The sequence below is a fragment of the Felis catus genome, chromosome F1, assembly GCF_018350175.1.
Source record: "Felis catus isolate Fca126 chromosome F1, F.catus_Fca126_mat1.0, whole genome shotgun sequence".
In the NCBI taxonomy this organism is placed as follows: domain Eukaryota; kingdom Metazoa; phylum Chordata; class Mammalia; order Carnivora; family Felidae; genus Felis; species Felis catus.
In genome coordinates, this window is record NC_058384.1 from 59602253 (window position 1) to 59624043 (window position 21791).

The 21791-nt window shown below is 46.7% G+C and overlaps 1 protein-coding gene across 2 annotated transcripts in view; it reads left to right on the forward strand.

Annotated features, from left to right (window-relative positions):
• The window catches only part of FAM78B (family with sequence similarity 78 member B), a 92621-nt gene extending 74079 nt beyond the window's left edge, over positions 1-18542 (forward strand). Inside the window, exons 2-3 of one of the 2 annotated variants that reach the window (XM_023248058.2) lie at positions 5717-10724; positions 15957-18542. In XM_023248058.2, the coding sequence (XP_023103826.1) occupies positions 5717-6239 (523 nt within the window). In that variant the 3' untranslated portion in view covers positions 6240-10724; positions 15957-18542. The remainder of the gene's footprint in view (positions 1-5716; positions 10725-15956) is intronic. The other variant, XM_023248057.2, reaches the window with a different exon arrangement.
• The last annotated feature ends 3249 nt before the right edge of the window (positions 18543-21791 follow it).

The window sequence follows — 21791 nt, forward strand, 5'->3', positions numbered from 1 at the left end:
AGGCAATCGGTTGCCAAGCCACAGTAGATCTACCTTTGCAGTATCTCTTATATGTGGCCCTTCCTCTCCATTCTCAGCCACCAGCCTAGATGAAAGCTTCACTAAAGATCACCTAGAATGTTGCAAAAGCTCCAGAGTTCCCTCCCTTTGGTTCTCTAATTCTTCTTCATACATCACCTTTCTTCCTGGCTCATCATCTCTCGCTGAAAAGTCCCACCACCCCTGGGATGAAGCCCAGTGCTCAAGCCCGTTATTAAAGGCACTTCCTCCCAGACTGACACTGCCTTGCCCAACCACCCTTGTCTCCACTCTTCCCAGGTGGTCCCTCTGGTTCCTGGACACTCCATGTTCATGCTTAATGCCACACATTTGTCCATGATGGAACCTCCCGCCAAGGTGTGCCCTTCTTTGTTCCTCACAGCTCAAATTCCATTTCCTCCCCAAACCCTCCCCCTATAGCCTGCATGGATGTCCATGTTTCTGACTTCCTGTATCACTCCAAGTCTGTGTCATTAATTTTTGTATGTAGGTGTATTATGGCATGAACAGTCACTAAATACATTTGTAGTCACCAGTTCATTCATTTTATTTGTGTGTGTCTTGTCTGCCTCCCCCTCAACAATAAACATGGTGTTAAACATGGTGCAATTGTAATATTGGAATACATGAATGGTAGATAATAGTTTTTTTTAAGGTGAGGGAAAATATAAAGTATAAATCTGAGATAAAACACTTTGTTATATACAAGCTGTATATAAGACAAGCATGAAAATGATTTAAATAAAATATTCCTTCGACAAAAATGTATTAAGATCTACTATCTGCCGGGGCACCTGGGTGGCGCAGTCGGTTAAGCGTCCGACTTCAGCCAGGTCACGATCTCGCGGTCCGTGAGTTCGAGCCCCGCGTCGGGCTCTGGGCTGATGGCTCAGAGCCTGGAGCCTGTTTCCGATTCTGTGTCTCCCTCTCTCTCTGCCCCTCCCCCGTTCATGCTCCGTCTGTCTCTGTCCCAAAAATAAATAAACGTTGAAAAAAATTAAAAAAAAAAAAAGATCTACTATCTGCCAACAATGTGCTAAGTACTAATGATCCAAAAATAAGTCACAATCCCAAGCCTCAAGGAAAGCATAATCTAATGGAGAAAGCAGACACATAAACAAACAATTATAATATAACCTGGGACCTGTAAAGAGCTGGATATATCCAGGAGAGCTTGGAAGAGAAGGCTTCCTGGAGGAGGTGATGCATGTAATGATTCTCAAAAAAGAGTACTTAGGTCCAGTGAGACTTTAGCAGGGGAGAGAGAGCTTCAGGCAGTGGGCATGGCATGAGCAAAAGGAAGAGGGAAAGAACAGCATGGCATGTTGGGGTGGGAAGGCCAGACCATGGAGAGCCATATATTAAGAAACGTGAATCTTACCATGTAGATGATGCCATTGATGCCCATTCAGAGGAAACTTCGAAGGGTGTAGAAAGGACAGAATCACGTCTGCATGTGGGAACACCAATGCAGCTAAAAGATGAATTTGAAAGGGATTGGGGTTGAATGCAGAGAGGCCCAGCTGTGGCCCCTTACCAGTAGATCAGGTGGGAGATGCTAAGGGTGTGAATTAAATGACGGCAGTGAGAACTGGAGAAAAGGAGATAAATTCAAACATCACGTATGGAGCAAAATTCACAGGATGCAGTGATGCGGTAGCTGAGACAGTCTAGGAAAGAGCATAGGAAGATGGCCCTTATTTCTGGCCTCGAAGACTGGGTGAGTAGTGGGTCACCCGCTGCAGCAGAGATGGGAGAAGGGGCCAAGTGTATGCTAGAGGTGGTGAGTTCACTGTGACCATGTAGAATTTGAAGCGCCTCAAGCATTCATTTAAAGTAGTTCTCTAATGAAAAAATGAAATATGGCCTTTTGTAGCAACGTGGATGGAACTGGAGAGTGTGATGCTAAGTGAAATAAGCCATACAGAGAAAGACAGATACCATATGGTTTCACTCTTATGTGGATCCTGAGAAACTTAACAGGAACCCATGGGGGAGGGGAAGAAAAAAAAAAAAAAACAGGTTAGAGTGGGAGAGAGCCAAAGCATAAGAGACTCTTAAAAACTGAAAACAAACTGAGGGTTGATGGGGGGTGGGAGGGAGGAGAGGGTGGGTGATGGGTATTGAGGAGGGCACCTTTTGGGATGAGCACTGGGTGTTGTATGGAAACCAATTTGTCAATAAATTTCATATAAAAAAAACTCAAAAAAAAAATAAATAAAGTAGTTCTCTAAAAGAGAGAGTGACTCCACGGTACTATCACTCCTGAAATTCATCAGGGACTTCTTTGAAAACCATTATCAAACTGGTTTATCAGCTATATAAACCAATCATGCATTGTATAGGCATAACTCTTTTTGGAGGAAAAAAAAAGCCACTACCTTAGAATGTGCATTAGTACCTATTTTTCATAAAAGAAATAAAACTATGATATTTTTGGAAAAGAAACCTACTCCCTATTCACTAGATTTAAGTCATAGTGAATTTTGGCTACTTCCAAAATCAAACCCTCCCTGGGGCTGTGGGACAGAACATGCCTCAGACCCAAAGGATTTCCAATAGAGCAGTGGCCAAAGTCACAGCAATGTGGATGGATGGGGTACGTAGCCTCCCAAGGTCACTGCACCCATTGGCTAAACTCAGCCATGTCCCTTTGTTTCCATGTGATGAATAAGAAGCTTGTTTCTCTATTCCACAGAATCTTCCAAGAAAAGGGTGTCTTCCTTCTCTCCCAAGACAGACACAAGAGTAGAGCCTTATTATGTTATCTCTGTTTGCGGAACATCTGGGACCAAACTAAGCTTTGTAAATTTCTCACTTGACTGACCTCTAGACCCTGGGCTTAAGTCTGTTCATGTAGCTCTGGACAGGAAGATGGGGGCAAAAATAGGAACTGTGAAGACACTATAGACAAAGTATCTTAACCAGCAAGATAGCCAGTCTTTAAAAGGACAGTGTTATAACAGAATCAAAAACCAAATTCCCCAGCCAATGTGCCACAGTTGGCACAGTGTCTAAGTACAGTTTTACACTGCTGAGAATACTTGTCCTCTAGTCCCACAAAACAACCCCAAACAGGTCTCATCACTGTAACCTAAACGGAGATCAGAGTTGAGGCAACACAGGAAGTAAATGCCTGGTGACTTAATAACTGTCTCCACACTTTGGCTGGAGGCAAGAAGCTGACTCCAGTCTGGCCATTTCATAAACCCAATAAGCAGATTGGGCTTCACCTGACCTCTGACCCATATATGAATATGTCCTGCTGAAATAACACTTACTCCCTTTTGCACAGTAAGAAATGGCCACAGCATTTTCGGTGAGCTACTCCTTGGCTCGGCTACAACAAGCATGTGCAGCAAAACGGTATCTCTCTGACTTTCTATTTGAGGTCATTTCTTCTTCTTCATTTCTGCCAATCATGATACACTGCAGTTACTCCCGGCAGCTACCAAGGGCATGCAGACAAGAGAAAGGGTTCTTGCAGCTGTGCGCTCACTTCCTCTCCAGGAAGCCACACTGGAAGTGCTGTGGAGGCCAGCCAGAGGCAGTAGCTAGTGTCTCAATGTCCCTGCGTGACAGTAAAAGATGCTGAGACATTTCAGCATCAACTTGACAGTGGAGCTCTCTCTTAAGCCATTTGTATAAAGCCCTGTAGGATCTTCTGTCACTTCATAAGAGGAAGAACTTAGCTGATGAGTGGAGCATCTCTTGTATTTCTTTAATTATTACATTCTTCTGGGGCTCCTGGGTGGCTCAGTGGTTTGAGCATCTAACTCTTGGTTTTGGCTCAGGTCATGATCCCAGGGTTGTGGGATCAAGCCCTGTGTCAGACTCCTCACTGAGCATTGAGCCTGCTTAAGATTCTGTTTCTAGGGGTGCCTGGGTGGTTAGTTGGTTAAGTTGGTTAAGCATCCAACTTCGGCTCAGGTCTTAATCTTGCGGTTTGTGAGTTCGAGCCCCACGTCTGGCTTTGTGCTGACAGCTCAGAGCCTGGAGTCTGCTTCAGGTTCTGTATCCCCCTCTTTCTCTGCCCCTCCCTGACTTGCATTCTGTCTCTCTCTCTCAAAAATAAATAAACATTAAAAAATTTTTTCTAAAAATTCTCTCTCCCTCTGCCTTTCACAAAAAAAAAAAAATCTCATATTACTAAGAATCATTCCTAGTCCCAGCAGTGGATATATGGAGAATGCACGCTCAGGCTCTGCCGACTTAATTTCTGCTTCTGTTTGGATTCAATCCAGCTCCCGGTGGCTGCTCTGGGAGCTGCAAGCAGATGGACAGCCAGAGTCCCCTCCACTCTGACTTTCTCCAGAACCATGTAAGGGTACTTGGGGAAGTGATATGGTATAGTGGTCAAAAGCACAAAGTCTGGAGTCAAATAACTCCTAACTCCACCTCTTACAATCTGTAGAACCCACATTATGGGCCTTAACATCTTTAAACCTCTATCCTCTCATGTGTAAAATGGAAATAAAAGTTCATTCATCTTGTGGGATATTTTGAGCATTAACTGAGATAACATAGTTAAAGTACTTAGCACAGTGGTTGAAATAGAGCAGCAATCAATAAGTATCAGCTGTGACAATGATGGTGGTGGTGATGATGATGATGATGATGAGCTGGGGGAAGAGACATGGGCTAAAGTCAGGGGTACCCAAGAGAAGTAGCAAAGTGCCCAGAATGGTAGGTTCACTAAACTAAGCAATTAATGGGGTGCCTGGGTGGCCCAATCAGTTGAGCATCTGACTCTTGGTTTCAGCTCAGGTCATGATCTCATGACCCGTGGGTCTGGGCCCCACATTGGGCTCTGCATGGCCACGTGAAGGCTGCTTGGGATTCTCTGCCTCCCTTTCTCTCTGCGCCTCCTGTCCTTGCACTCTCTCTCCCTGGCTCGCTCTCTCTTTCTCTCTCTCTCTCAAACATAAATGAACATTAAAATAATCTTTAAAAAAATAAAATAAAATTAGCAATTAGACTTCCAGTCTGGACATGAAGTCAATGGGACAATAGCACTTTAGAGACTATGTATGCCAGCCTACAGCACAATGTTTGCTTTGAGGTGGTTTCCAGAAGGTGACCATTATCTCCTTGTGTGTCAGTTTCTATGTCTGTTTTCCAAGTGCTGGATTGGCCAATGATTGGAATTTAAGCAACCCTCTTTGTTGAGTAGAAATTCCACGACTGTGATTTTCTGGGAAATTTGTGTAACCCTTAACTCTGCCTCCTTTGCCCTCCTTTCCACCTGATGCTTCCTTTCAAGTACATCAAACCATAACCACTTCTTCCCAACCAACAAACCTTGCACACACTCATACTTCCCAAGAAAGTTGTTCTTGCAATGGAATGACTCTAAATAGCTGATTACAATTCCACCATCCCAAGTGGTTGATACCTCTTTGTGGGGCTCACAAATGCCTCTTTGAGCTTCCCGTTGCCAGTTAAACCAGCTATGACTTTATTTAACTTTTTGGTATTTTTTTTAATCTTTGTGTTATTTCGATTTGTCCCTATCTCATCCCAAAGCAGCACAGCATAGAACTTTCTGACCTGAATTCCCCTCTGAGCTTCCCATTTTGACCAAGTTGACTGTGTTAGTAAGTGTTGGGCACCTCTCCATCTTTTGAAAAATTCATACAGCCTCTTCTTTTCTTGTGCATCTCTTCTGCTTTGCCAGGTCAAGCTGGGAACTACCTGACTTGAGGGAAGGGAGAGTAAAAGCCATCAGTGACTCAGATGGGGTGAGCTACCCTTGGTACGGGAACACCACAGAAACTGTGACCCTGGTTGGTCCCACCAACAAGATCTCCAGGTTCTCCGTCAGCATGAATGACAACTTCTACCCAAGTGTGACGTGGGCAGTGCCAGTGAGTGACAGCAATGTGCCACTGCTCACAAGGATCAAGAGGGACCAAAGTTTCACTACCTGGCTGGTGGCCATGAACACCACCACGAAGGAGAAGATCATTCTGCAGACCATCAAGTGGAGGATGAGGGTGGACATTGAGGTGGACCCTCTTCAGCTCTTGGGGCAACGGGCCCGGCTAGTGGGCAGGACTCAGCAGGAGCAGCCCCGGATCCTGAGCCGGATGGAGCCCATCCCCCCTAATGCACTAGTGAAACCCAATGCCAACGATGCCCAGGTCCTCATGTGGAGACCCAAACGAGGGCCACCTCTGGTTGTGATCCCTCCTAAGTAGAAGCAGACTGGCCTGACTGTGTGTGGAGCACATGACGCTGAGACACGCAGTGAGGCTGCCAGGGGTGGCAGGAGCCAAACTGAGTTTCTGAGCCAAAGCAGACCTCTTGGTTTGCCAGCCTTTGCAGCCACTTGTGAAGAGTAGGGCTGCTTCTTGGGTGGTAGAACCATAATCCTTAGGAAAATTCCCTTCCTTTTAGGAATAAAGAAATCGCTGATTTGACAGACTTGCTGTGATTACCATGCAAGTAGCCATATTTTGGAGCTGACCAGGATGATTCTTTTTTCTGAACTATTGACCATTGCTTTCCTGCGAGATGCAGGGGATGGAAACAAAATTAAACAGTGCCTGTGGCAAATGCTGCTTCCCAACCAATTAGAAGTGGGAGTGAAAACATCCACACCAGGTGTTTGTAAGACAGACAGTCCCACTGTCTGACTGGAGGGTGCTGGGGATGGGGGTGGAATGAAAGGTGGCGAAGAGAATGGGGAGAGAAAGAAATAAGTTGTTATTACAAATTAATATCTGTGAATTTATTGGTAGACCATCAGCTCTTCAACATACTCAGTGGAATGAAAGGCACACTTAAAAAAAAAAAAACAAAAACGAGAGATAGAGTGATATGGGCTCCCTTCTGGAGAGCCTCCTTGGAACTGTCCAAGGTCCTGATGTGCACAGACAGATGGAGACTCTCAATGGTTCCATCTACCCACTTCTTTCCAAAATCTGATCGTTCAGAGTATTCCTTAATCACAATATTTGGATAGATAGTTCCTGTATTCTACAGTAGCTATGATATTTGGGGCCTTTGCCATGTTTTTAGTGAAACCTTAATTGCAATTTTGTTTACAGCTGCCTATTCTGTTCCCCGTTTCCAGCCCTAAATTTACAAAAAGATCATTGTTTCTAAACCATGGAATCCATGTAGAATTTCAAGAACATTTTAACAAATAAGAATACTATTTTCATTCCTTTTGTTTTTTTTTCTTTTTAGTTTCTGAATGATGTGAACATACAGAATGCACATATGTATACACACGCACGCATTCAAACATACACGTCAGGATGGAGACAGCATAACTAACACATTTGCCAGCAGTGCCTACCTATGTACTTGTAGCCCAGTACATACGCTTTTTATCTATATATGTTTATTTTAGCTCAATTTCACAGAAGCTCAACTTTAACTGCATGAGCATTTGTGAGAAAGTGCTTCATAATGCTTAACTTCAGAGCTCTTTAATGAAAATATGAGCTGCTCACATTAAGCAAGACTCTATGGCTGAGATCCAACCATCAAGGATGAGAGACCATATTTCCTTTAGCTAGGCCAATCTCAAACATTTTAAAGAGTTTCTAGTCTTTGCAGTAAGAATTTTTCCAGCTCTTCTAGCTTCCATCACCCAAATCCCCCAAGCAAAATAATTATAAAACTGCCACAGTGTCATTGTGGATTTTATGGATGGATACCGGCAGCCTAATTTCAGAGGTGAAAGAGTTGAGGGTCAGAGTAATTATTACAGTCCTATGGTTGGCTCCAATGAGATCTTCTCCCAGAGTCTAGGAATGGAGAAGGAAAAGCAAGAGGACTTTTTAAATTATTTTTGTTCAAAATGCAATTAAGTCTAATTTCTTTCAGGTTCTAGTCTCAGGGGATGGTGCTTATTTACAAGAGAGGGTTAACAGATCCACTTGAAATCATGTAGTGTTAACCTCACACCCCAACCACCAGCTACTGTCTTATAGATTAGTTATTGATGGCAAGCTGAGCTATTTATAACAGCACATTAATGACACATCAGTGACTCACAGGAGACCTGGAGACATTCCATTTAAAAATAATTCAGCTGTTATGTCTGTCCTTCCCATGCTTCCTTGTTTTTTAAGGGAGCTCCAAAGAACGCCATGGCTGAAATAAAGCTGCTTATTTTTCACTCTGATGTTCAAAACAACTTTTCCCTCTAAATGAATTAGATGTCAACCTTATGGGATGCTAAGACACTGATCCTAGAATCTAACCCACATGGCCCTATCCTAAGAAAACCTAATATTTAAAAAAAACCAACATTGTACCAAACAGCTGGTAAAAATGATCACTTAATTACAAGATCCTATACGAAGTTTCTGTTTTTAAATTCCCCTTGCCCATCCATTAAAACAAGATGACTTCCACAATCACGTTTACATATAATGTAACTTTTTCAAGGGCATAGCTGTATAAAGCCAAGGGTAGCATACTTAACTAGACTTGCTCTTGCTGAAAATTCACACTTTTCAGAGTTTGAAAAGAAATGACCTGGCCAGTTTTCTGGAAAATTATGTAATACCAAAATGAGAAAAATAGAGGGGAAAGTGCTTATAAAAGTTAAAAGCCCTTGGGCAAATATACATTATGATTATTGTTGGTGATACCATTGCAAGCTCTGCAGTTGGGTCTCTTGGTTCTGGAATGAGCCTGGCAGAATGCTCCATTGCCCTGCAGCCAATTATTTTAAAGTTATAGTGGTTTTACAAGGAAACAATCCCTTCTCTTTCTCTGATCCTTAGATCATTACCTTTCAGCTTAGTCAGGATATTGTCAAATGAAAGGCTCTCCAACAAGAGAGAATTCACCTTGAAATCTCTACTGGGGTCACATCTTCCCACCCGGCTTTTCTTCCCCTGAGACTCCCTGGGTCTGATACCAGATGCCGTCAGTTTAGAGAAGTTCACTCAGTGCCTTGATCAGGTTTTAGTCGGGAGGTGTCAGGACTATACTTGGATTCCGAACACGCACATACGCAATGGTTTCTGGTGACACCAGAGTTTTTGATTCCCGTGTGGAAAAGACTGTTTTGTCAGGTCATAGATCTTAAATGTAGTCAACTTTGAGATCCTTTCTTCCACGATCTCACGGAAACTGAGAGTTAAATTAGCTCATCTATTCAGGGTCAGAGACCTAATTAGCAGCAGAGCCAAGAGAAGAGCCTGGGTCCCCTAAATCTCATAGCACAGCATGGTCACACTTACCTGACACCCACAGTCCTCTCCTCGTTTCCATCCCTGAACCATTTACCTTTGTAGCACTAGAGACCATTAAATTCATCCTTTAAAAAATAGGGTGAAATCTTCGTTACAGTTATGTCAAAAACTGAATGTTCCAGATTCCCTTTTATCCATGACAGCTGTTTCAAGATTGAGCTCTTAATCTGGGCCCTTTGCAGCATGGATTTTATATTCCCAGGTCAGTGCTTTAGTGCACAGCACATGAGAAGGCTGGAGTCTGGTCCTCACTCCACCTACCATTCCATGGGCCTTTAATAACTCTGTGTCTCTGGTACTAGGAATGATATCTCAGAGGTCAAAATCATGTTCTAAGCAACAATTCTGAGCAGCAAAATAAAAGAATTATGATTTGTAGAGTATTTTACCAAAGGCTTCTGCATGCGTTTTCTCATCCCCAGATAGTCTTAGGAGGAGTGCAATATTGTTGTTGGTATTATTATCCCCATTTTACAGAAAATCCATTGAGATCCAGAGGGGTTAAGTGACTCATCCATAGGCAAACAAACAGAAAATGTCAGGAGCTGGGGTTTGAACTGGGCCATCGGGCTCCAAATCCCATGCTAGGACACTCCTGCGTGGCCTCCCCAGATGTTCCCTGCCTGGAGGGCACAAAAGACAAGGAAGCAAAGGAGAAAGCAAGTCACTTTCACCCACAGTCATGTAGTCTCTACCACCTACTAAGTGGATGTATTAAAAATCAGAGAACTAACACTGTTTTCTAATGCAGAGAACCTTGTAATCTCCAGGGAGATTGGCCCAGAAAAATGCCTGTCAGGGGCTGCAGTGTGGGTGAGCTGGCTGTCAGTCGGTAGCTCTCGGCACGGCACTGGTAATTAGTAGAGGAGGAAATCTGCTCTCCTGGTCCCAGAACCCCTTAAACACCATAAGCACAAAAGGAGGAGGAAAGCAGGCATCCTGCAGTAAGGGTCCCAGTGAGCAAGGGCCTGCCACCCACCATCCCTCAACACGGCAGGAACAGCCCGTGGGGTGGAGGCAGCGGAGACAATGGCTTTCCGAGCTCCGGTTGGCACATTGGACGATCTTGTTAGAATGGAGGGCACAATTAAACATTACCAGAGCCAGCTCCCGACTGAGTTGCAAAGAAAGATGTAAACACACACACACACAGACCCACTACACTCACACGCTCCTCGAGCTGAAAAGAAAATTAATCAAAAACCCAATGAACGCCTGAACTCTATAATTAAGCCTAAATGATCCTCAGATAGAAAGGGAGCTGAGTGAGCAAGCTCGGTGCACAAAGATATTTTTACCCCGGAGTCTTATTGCCATTAATCTCTTTTGAGATCTTGAGTACATCTGGTTCCAGCTTCCCTGGTAGGACAGCTGCCTATGGAAGACCTTCAGGAGAGTTGCCTGCTCAGTGGCAAGGTTATTGGGCTGTTCGTCCAACACTTTTATGGGAACGCATCTGGGGAGGTGAGTGCCATTGCCCTCCTCTGTCAGCCGTGCTCCCTCCCATAATGGATCGTACCACTGACCTCAGTCCCGCTAACAATTCCTCTGAGGTGTACACGGCTTCACAGTTTACAAAGGGCTTTTACGGTCCTTTACATAGAGTAAAAAACATCTCTGTTGAAGATAAGAAATCTGAGGACTGGCCTTATCTTTCTGTCTTCATGATTATTAACAACAACGACTCCCGTTTGATTAGTATGCTACAGTTTACACAGCACGGACCCAAAGATTGTGTCGTTTAGCCTCAACAACCCTATAAGATCTGCTTTATAACCCCATTTTGCCGATGAGGGAGTTGAGGAGAAAGGTCATGTGAGCTGTCCAAGGTCCTTAATATGAGTCATGCTCTGAGGACTTTGAGCTTCAGTCTTCTGGCTCCACACCTCCACTCCATTTCCACGGAAACGTCTCTCCCTCATTAAACACAAGCAGTGTTCTCTGCTTCTCTGGCCACTGCTATTCCTCGGGCGGGACTGACTAACAAGGGGAGGGAGTCTTTGCAGAGTTGCCCTGATTGATCCCTGGATCCAGTTTGACAAGACAGATCAGCTCTCCTGAGGAGTCTGGGTTCAACTCTCCCAGGCTCTGTGCCTTCAGGTGATTAGGGAGGTTCGTCTGGGTACTCTGAGGTTGGAGGCCAGAGCCCAGGACCTCGGCATGACTTGAGATTCAGCTGGTGAAATAGCCCTTGAGCAAATCATTTCATTCACCCGGGCTTCAGTTTCCTCCTCTGTTAACTGAGCCACTAATACAATCAGCCATCACAAGTCAGGAAGGACAGTGGGATGATGTCTGGAAACACTCCAAAATGTCTCACGTGCTTCCTGATGTAAGCTTATTGTCACATCAGTAGAATCACGGGGCCCAGTGCTTGTTGCAGGATCTTAATTAAGTTCTATCTCCTTGGAAGCCCATTTTCCCATTTCAGGGAAACCCAGGCTCCCTGCCAAGTAAGCCTGGCTCAGTGGAGGGTGGTGGGCTTTGAGCTCCCCCTGTCCTCAGACGCTTTGCTGCAGAGACCTGGACCCTGGCAGTCAAGAAAGGAAAGGACACCACTGTGTAGCCGTGTAGAAAGCAGCTCTGGGCAGAGTCTGTAGCTGCAACTCTAAGTAGCTGCAACTCCAAGAAGCCTTTGGTAAGAAAAGGAGGCTGAATATCAGATCTGGGCCAGACTTGAAATCCCAGCACACTTTGCCACCTAAGCCGCCTAGAGAAGCCAGCCAGGGACAGCTGCGTTGTTTTTGTCATGAACTCAGGCAAGAGATACAGAGGCAGAAAATAATAATAATAATTTTACACACACACACACACGCACACACACCTTTTTGTGGGTTTCCACTAATACAGAGGGAGAAAATAATGATATATATCATATATAATTATATATCTATAGTGTGTGTGTTGGGGCAGGGGGAATCTCCCACTGGCTTGTCTCTACACAGTTTCTGATGCCACAGATCTTGGCCGGGACTCCACAGTTTGCAGGTCGCATTACAGATTTGACCCTCAAAGTACTCATAGAAGGAGGAAATACTTCTTCAAATGCTGCACCATCCCCCCCCCCCAGGCTGTCCCACCACACTGCAGGCATATTTGGTCATGGCCCCTCTCTCTGCTCCCCCCCCCCCCGCCTGCTGTGGCCCATCGCACACGGCCCCACCTGGACCAGCCATACAGCTTGCCTCAGGACTGCTGCCCAAGGTGCCCTGTCCCCACAAATCACTGTGCCCCCCCCCCAGCTGGGCCCACCGCCACAGGCTGAGGAGAGGTCATTTTGTCCAGCTGGGGAGTGGTCCAGAAGAGAGCCCGCTAGCTCCTCTCACCAAGACAAATATGAAGCCGGGCCGCTGGGCGGCGGGCCACACGGCCACACACAGGAGCCTCTCCTCTGCCTCTGGGCTCCCATTGGTTCTTGGCTAACCCAGAAAACGTGGCTCAATCCTTAAAACTGCTGTGTCCTGGGTCAGAAAGCCTGAGAGAAGGGAAAATAGACACCAGAATTACAGCAATGAGGGCCCCAGCTGCCCCTGGACCTCCCTGGGGACAGGGAGGGGCTCTGACAGTGCGCGTGACACATTCAAACGACAAGACGGCTGCACGGGGGGCTGGTCTCAGGCCAGCTGAGGCCCAGTATCTCTGGGAACAGGCAGGAGACAGGAAGGAAGACAGAATGCTTTGCCTCAGGCCAGGACAGGGATGCAGGGGAACCAACCAAAGTGCCCAGAGTGCGAAATCTCAGAAGGCCCTTAATGCCAGTTTGTGCAAAGACCAGCACTGCGCTTGGTGCGAGTGAACCCCCTCCCCCCCGCCCAGTGTCCACTCTGGACACCTGGCTTGCCTCGCCTGGGTCCCAGCCCCGCTCTCTGCCACCTTCTACGCGTGGTTTTCTTCCCAGGAAGGGTGGGTGAGAGCGGCTACCGTGAGATCCCTCTGGATACCCATTCTTCCAGCAAGTATTTATACAGAGCGTGTACTGTGCGTCAGGAGGAACAGAGCCCAGAGGGAGACGATGCTCGCAGAAGGCTCTGGGCGCCACTCATTGTCCCCCTTTGGGAACCCCACAACACAAGTAACCCCAGAAGTTTAACAAGGGGCCCCCTAGTCTGCCCGCGAGGGGAAGCTGCCTTTCCCGCCCCAGGACTTGGTGAGGGTGGGTGAGGTGACAAGGCAGCATTCTGTCAAGTCGTCTGATCTCTTCCAAGGAAAGGCACTGGGGGAAGCCCTCCAGCCGCATCCATACACACGCAGGCACTGGTGGGGGAAGAAACCACTGGTTCTGTCTCCATCTGCTCTTGTCCCTTCACCCTCACCCTTCAAACCAATTCGAATATTCCTCGCAGACATGATGCAATGAGATGTTAATTGGAAAAATAACAGGAAGGATAATACATGCGCTTCAGGCTGAGAACTATTTCATTAAACTGGGCTTTGAAAGCAAGACAGCCAATTAAATTATTTCCCACTTCACTCCCTCACGTACCAGAAACCATAGAAAGCTATTACTTCTAATTAATTAGAAAAGAAAGAAGGACTCCGCATATGCATATCAGATGAACAGGGACCCGGGCGCTACACCATGTTCTCTCTTCGCTACAGTGCGCATGCGTCTACGCACGCACACACAAGTGTGCGCGTGCACACTCACACACACGCATCAGGGACTAAGACTCGTCCACCGTCTCACCTGAAGCGTTTCATGGGTCTCCTGAAAACACCAAAAATAAAAACACCTGCCCCCAAGAGTCACTCACAAATTCAAACAAAGGAAAACGCCTTTTTGGGGCACCTTCATCAGAAAGGAAATAGGGAGGGGCGCCTGGGTGGCTCAGTCGGTTAAGCGTCCAACTTCAGCTCAGGTCACGATCTCACGGTCCATGAGTTCGAGCCCCGCATCGGGCTCTGTGCTAACAGCTCAGAGCCTGGAGCCTGCTTCCGATTCTGTGTCTCCCTCTCTCTCTGACCCACCCCCGTTCATGCTCTGTTTCTGTTTCAAAAATAAATAAACTTAAAAATTAAAAAAAAAAGAAAGAAAGGAAATAGGGAGAGAATAAGCAGCTCTAAACTCAGATTCTAAACCTCCCGCACCACAAACCGACTTGTCTGTTGTCCTCTTCAGGAAAGGAGAAGGCATTTCCCAAGCCAACTCCCTCCTTCAAAGGTTCAGGAGGGGCTCACGGACTAGGGGACCTCAGACCTCCGAGGCATACTTTTGAATTGACTTTGTTATTATGCAGGTCACATGCAGGGCACCCTCACTTTTCCATCTGTGAAAAGGGAAGAAGTCCTGTTCTCAGTGCCAAAGTCACCCCCCTCAACGTTTTTCTGCTTGTGAGAACACATTGGCAGAGAGCCCTGAGCTTCCTGTGCCTTGCCTTGGGGAAACAGAGAGACAAAGCTCAACCATGCAGCTAAAATATTTCCTGTACAAAAACTAGGCTAAGCCAAAGTCACCCTTACTGTATCGCAAGTGTAATACAATTAACATAATATGAATATTATAATAATGACTGTAATGATCATATAAAGCAGTCGTCACAATGATGTGACTTTTGCACACAGGAATCTCTCCAGTATGGTCCACGAGCAGCGGACAGACTCGGAGGTTGTGACAAGGCTTCTGCATGAGCCCACATGAGCCCCATCCTCCCCCCTCACCCACCATACCTGACATTCTGTCCCATGCAAGACATCAAGGGCTGGCAGAGTCAGTGCCTCTGACCATTTGCTTATTGCAGGAAGGGGAACTGGCATTCGCCGACACTAGAGCATGGCAGTTCTTTCAGAGTATAGGGTTTATGGAGGAACCATTTCTAGAATGGCTTTGTAGGCTATTAAGTCCCCCCATTCGTATGCATGATGAGGTCATTTGCAAACTTCAAACAATTGGAACAAGTTTATTTGACAATAGTCTACGTAAGAATTTCAGGTTTGTTTTCTTCCTGAAATTGAAACCACGCATACACTCTGAAAATGCAACAGTGTTCATCTGTTATCATAAAAACTTGTTCTGCCATTCAGGGAAGAAAGGGGAGGATGCCTGGTGCTTGGGTTTACCTTGGAGCAACTCCTTCCGTGCATTCAAAACTATTCTTTTTATTCGAAAGACTTAGTTCACCCACTTCTGCTTTGGGACCTCAACTATTATATAAAGCAATAGATAGAAATACCCACCCCCACACAAAAATAGTGGTAGCAAGTTGTTTTTTTCTTTAAAGAAAAACTGATTGCCAACTTCGAGTAGGGTAGACCTACACTCAAGAAGTTTTAGTGCGGCTGAAGTGTGCGCCCGTGCACGGGAGGAATACGGGGTAAGCCACGGGGTCCTGATGAATCCTCCTGTGCGTTCAGAGGCTGAAAAACAAGGCCATGGGGTGGGTCCTTGGAATTCCCAACCATTTCTTTAGATCCCTTTATGCCTTGATAGTGGTTACGCCGATGGCTGATCTGGAATCCTTTAATATTGTTTTCGTTTTTAATCATTTTTCAAGATCCGCATAAATGCCATAGACCATCTCTGCAGAGAAATACATAAGTAAATAAGCCCCAATAATTTTGCATCGAATTTCAGGGTCATTGTCCCCTTAAAATCTATTTATAAGGCCTCGATTATAAACATCGACCTGTAAGGAATGACATTCTTTAGTCACTGTCTTAATGCCCATTTTATTTACATGTTTTTATGTCCACATACAGGTTACCTAGTAGGACAAGGCACGTCCATCAAGCAGAACCACATGGCAGAGACTAAAGAGGAGGAAAGGAGCCATGGCTGGTGGCTCTAAAAGCCGAAGACCTGGACAGCTGATTTCCCATTAAAACGAATGCCATCCCATGTGTCTCCTTGCCACCCTCCCATCCCGCGACCTGTACCCCCTTCTGCCCCACCATATGCCATGCGGTGCTCCCCATGGACTGGCTGAGCTGGCTGCTTGGCTCTCAGCAGGCTGTGCTCAAGTGGGAGCTTTACGGGCTGTATCGTTTTGTGTGGCAGGATTGGGTCCATCCAGATCTCAAGTCCATCCCCAACCCTGAAGTTGAAGCTGCCCAGGGAGAAGAGCTGGTCAGCCTGGACCTAGACACCTAACATGGCTCAGCCTTGGTTCTCAAACTCCACCTTCCCTCCCTACACTTTTGGGTGGGAAACAGCAGGAATGTGTATCTCCCTTTTTCCTCCCGTCTCCACATGGGTGGCCAATGTTGATACTCTCTCGAGATTTCTCTGACCCTTGGAGCCAGGGCCAAAGCAGTCCTGCTTCCCCTGCACCACCAGGCTGGGTGTCTTCAGGTGACCAAGGGCAAAGTGCATGTCAGCAGGATCAGTGGGGTGAGGGGAGAACCACCCTCGGAGGGCAAAAATGGTGTGCATTGTTTTATTTGTTGGTTTATGGATCGGCTTGCTTACTGGTTGATTGAATCATGAAATATGTTATTTGTTATACAGCAGAAAATCCACTCCCACCTTTGAAGCATCCAGCCCCAGAATTTGTCTTCTTGGCCTCATAGAGCTCAGTGAGTTACTCCTCTCTGAAGCCACAGAAAGCAGGGCGGGGGGAGGGGAATTCTCTCTGTGCCCAAACACTTTCCCCCCAACCAGATTTTCAGCCAGAAATGGGATCTGAAACCACCAGCTAGTGAGGTCACAAAGCCACACAAATCAGCAGAGGCTCAACTGTCCACGTACAAGCTCCTAGCATCCCACCATCTCCTCCCGTTTGTAACAGCCCTGCTTTCCTGCTCTGTGTGCGCAGGTGGGGGGTGGCCAGTCATCTGCAGCCTGGCCACCTCAGAACTAGACTTATTTTTCTGCTCTGGTGCCACTTTCTGAATGCCACATGCACACTAGAGATGCCTGAGGAGCATCCATACCTGGTCCCCTCCCCAACTCATTAGAGCAGCATCTGGGGATAGAGCCTGGGAGCAGGTGTTTTTAAAAGCCCGGATGATCCCAACGCAAGACTAGGGTTGAAAAGCACTTCTAGTGTTTGTGTTTTTCCTTCCTTCGTCCCTCCCACCCACCCACATCCTTTATCCTCTGCTTCCAAGCTTCCTGCCGCAGCAAGAAAGGGAGCAGCCACTGGAGAATGAGAACTCTCTTCCCATTTCTCCAGCCCCTCCTCCTCAGTGAACCTTACCCATCAGGTCAACCAACCTGAGCAGTTCCCTGCAGAGTTAACAGATCTCACCATTTGTACCTCGAGGCTGGTGCCTGCACCCAACCCGGGGGCGCTCAAACGATTTCCAGCTTTTCTAGGAACAGAAGCAGAAATCTACTCCGCTCTGAATTCTCTCTCCACCTCCCCCAGACTCCCCAATTCCAAAGGCTTAAAGGGCACTTGGGTGACATTTATGTCTCCAAATTCCAACCCTGATGGGAAGGTCCATGCTCGGTCTTTATAACCCAAGTCTTGGCCATGTCTGCAGAGCCACCTGAATTGGATGAGGGTCTACTGGTAACAGAGGAAAGAGTCTCATTGCCCCGAGCCAGTTCTTTCCCCAACAGTCGGTAGGCATCCAAATCCCAAAGGGCTGAGAAGAGACATCTCACCCTTTACACTTATAAGACCTCCACTGCTGAGTGTGAGTAAATGCATGTGTGAATGCGTATACGTATGCTGCGTAGAAACCATCGAGGTCCATAGAGATGTACTACGTTCATAACGGGCCCAGGTGAATTCCATATTAGATACAAACACAAGAATGTTGTAACATATACAAATTGTTACACACACATACACACACACACACACACACACAGCCTCAGGAAACCTGTGATGTGGGAGGAGTTTTTTTTAGTACTCCATCTCCCCCATCTGGGCGATTTCCTGGGGCAAGTACTATTTCACACTTACCCTCCCCACTGCCCAGCCTGTCCCCTCCTGTGCTCTCTCCCTCCATGCCTTCTTTTCCCATTAATCAGAATGTCCCTGCCCCATGTCCCATCTCTCAGGGTCCTACTCTCTGATAGGTGACAGTTCAGTCAGTGGGTGCTAAAGAGTTGAGTGTTACCCCTCCCAGGTGACATTCATGTTTTAATTGGGGCTACAGATAAATGCCTTAATCTGAAGGAGTGGCTCTAATGGTGGGACTTTCGGGCACAGCAGTGGGCCAGTAAGGGAGAGTATTTTTTAACCGGGGGAGCTTTTTAGCGCCCCCCAAACCATACCTATCTCAAAGATCAACCCTTCATAAGTACATGAGCACAAGCAAACACAGTTACCTACATACACTTTCCAGGATTTTGAGACCCCTCTCTTTATTGGTCCAAACTTTACAAATGGGGAAAAAAAAAAAAAAAAAGAAGGAGGAGGGGGAGGAGGAAGAGAAACAACTAAATTAATTGAAACCTCACTGGGAAATGTAGCCTGTTTTTCCACTGGCCACCAGCCATCAGGCTCACCCCGCCGCCCCGTGTGCATCTCCCTCCTGTTCCTTCTCTTTTCTGGGGCGGCCTATCAAGTTCATTTACTCAGAAGTGTCCTCCCTGTGCCCCGCCCCCAACAAGTGTATTCCCTTCCTTCATTGTTCCCCGCTTGGAATTGTGCTGTTTTTCGGTGTCGTCTGGACAAAGAGCAGGTTAAAAGCATGAGCATGTGTGTATTGCTTGGGTATTCTGCTACAGTTTGGAGAAAAAAGCCACCCGAGGAAGAGACGGACGTTGGCTCTGCAGAGTGCCTTAAAAATGACTTTAATTAGGAAATTCTGAGTCGTCAGTCTTCGGATGTTACATAAACTCAAACAGATGTTGCATTTCACTTCTCTGGGATTAAAAAAAAAAGTTAAATACAGTACGTATTCAACAACAACAAAGTGTCTTTTCTCTTTAATTCGGTCATTAAAGATGCAGAGGCTGGTTTTCTGAAAAGCCTGTTGGAAAGGCCCCAGAACAAGCAGCTCAGGGACATACAGACAGCAGATGCAGGAATCCAACCCACTAGGACAACTGGTGGGCTGAGGCCAACTTAGTGCTGCGAACTGGGGACCAGAGAACATTCTAGAAACCCAGAGGGCAAGCTTTGTCCTTCCATACCCTGGCCACCACCACTCCTCTCTGGGGCACCCTTTGGCCCGTTTCTGCTTTGCTTTTGCTAAGTGATTTTTCTTTAGCTTAACACTCGCTATCTAGGATTCTACTAAAAGAAGATGACTGGAAAATTCGATGCTCCCGGGAGTAGTCAAGCCTTCTAAGACCTTGCCTTCTCTCCTTCGGTGTTTCTTAATGGTCAGACCTTATCTGGGCAACAGTGGGAAGTGCAGGTGGGAGGGGGATCTTGATGTGTACGTGGATTCTGAAAACTCTGTGGGGTGGGAAGGAAGTGAGGACCACCTCTCTTCCAGCTCCAGCCTGCCAGAGCCCCCTCCTGCCTCTCCCGCCTCAACCTCACCCTCCATTTCTGCTGGAAGCCAGCAGCTGACTGTTAAATGCTCGGGGTCATCCAGCTAATAGCTGTTCTCTCCATCGGACCTTTTGCTCAAATCTATCATGGCTGTTTTCTACAAGAGCTGTGACCCTTTTGAGGGAACAGCAGTTTTAAGGGGGCTAGGAGTCAAAAATTTACATTCTCTCTCTCTCTCTCTCTCTCACACACACACACACACACACACCATTCAAAAGAGGAAGAGCAAGAAGGAGATCCAGATACTCAAATAAAAAGTGGTAAATAGTACTTTCCACTACCAGCAAAAAAAAACAGTCTATCATGCATCTCACGGGGTGAGGGGAGCACGTTTTTTTTTAATTTTTTTTTCAACGTTTATTTATTTTTGGGACAGAGAGAGACAGAGCATGAACGGGGGAGGGGCAGAGAGAGAGGGAGACACAGAATCGGAAACAGGCTCCAGGCTCTGAGCCATCAGCCCAGAGCCCGACGCGGGGCTCGAACTCCCGGACCGCGAGATCGTGACCTGGCTGAAGTCGGACGCTTAACCGACTGCGCCACCCAGGCGCCCCAAATTTAAACATGTCTACTTATAACTAGGACACCCCACCATCACCATGTGAACCAAGCAGCACATGTCCAATTCTATGGGAAGCATATTTCAGAAAAAGGGACATTTCAGAAAACGCGATTCCTGCCTCTTCTCCATTAAAAAGCGTGATCTGAGGTACACCATCTGTGAAAGAGCAATTGGCACTTTTTTCCTAAATTCACTTATTTTGGGGAATAAACAATGCCCTGGCGATGGCTGAACGCCGTGCGGGTGTGTGTGTGTGCACGCTCACACGCGCATGTAGTAAGCTCAAATGTATGAATGAGGGTTTGGGGCCTAGTGACAGTTGAGGCAAACTGACAAATAAGTGGCTTTTCTTTCTCACTAAAAGAAAGTGTAAAATTCTACAACGGTTTGGAAAAGGAAACAAGGATGTATTTGGTTCTTTAAACACACATACACACACATATAGAGAAACTTGGGGGGAGCAAAGACGGAACATTCAAATAAAAGCTACATTGTTACCTTTGTGAAGAAATGGTGCAACCTGTGTAACCAACCTAGAGTACTAATAAGGTCACATTTCTTCTATTTTTCAGATTAATTTCTTGAATTTTCTTAGGGCCTGTCACAGAGTTCAGTAACCCCTTCTTGGGCCTCCTCAGCGCACCCACCCCCGATTTCTCAAGAACCCTGTGTCCTGAACTCATCCCATAGAGAGCCGAAGCACCAAGCAGAAAGAACAGGGTCGTATTAATCCATTCCCAACTTCCCTTCCCACTAGCCGAGGGAAGAAGGCAGCTCACAGCTGCCAGGATACCCAAGACACACGTTGTCAGCTTGGCACAGCTTTGGGCACCATACTCGGCTCAGTCACTGTTCTCAAAGAAAAACGATGCCAAGGGGCTGGGACGGAAGGCCCTTCCAAAATCAGTCCCATGTTGTGCTGAAACCACGCTCCCCACAAATTTCTAAGCCTCTATGTTAAACCCAGCTCAACAGCCTAAAGCCCTGTCCCTCCCCTCCCCCAGGTCGGTGACCTCGTCACTCTTCCTGCTCTGAGCCCAGCTCTGGGTCCCTTGCAGATCCCAACGGGTGTCCCAGCTTCAAACCTGGGGAACGGGGATTGGCTGCCATTTCCCGTCCTACGGAAAGGCCCAGGTGCCCTGTGCAAGTTGACCCACTTCTGCTGTGCCCCATCTCTGAAGCCTCCATTTTGCACAAGGAGACCACTGGAGTGGTCTGCAGAACAAGAGAGTTCTTACTTCAACAAATACTTACTAAGTGACCAGCATATACCAGACACTATTCTAGATGGTGAGCATTCCTCAGAACAACACAGACAAAATCCCATCCCTCCTGGAACTGCCATTTCAGTGGAGGGAGAGAGAGAGAGAACGGGCATCATGAATAAGGAAAGTATACATTATGTGGTGAGAGGTATGATGGGAGGGGAAAAGAACAGATGGGGGATCAAGAATTCTGGAAGGGGCCCCTGGGTGGCGCAGTCGGTTAAGCGGCCGACTTCGGCTCAGGTCGTGATCTCGCGGTCCGTGAGTTCGAGCCCCGTGTCGGGCTCTATGCCGACAGCTCAGAGCC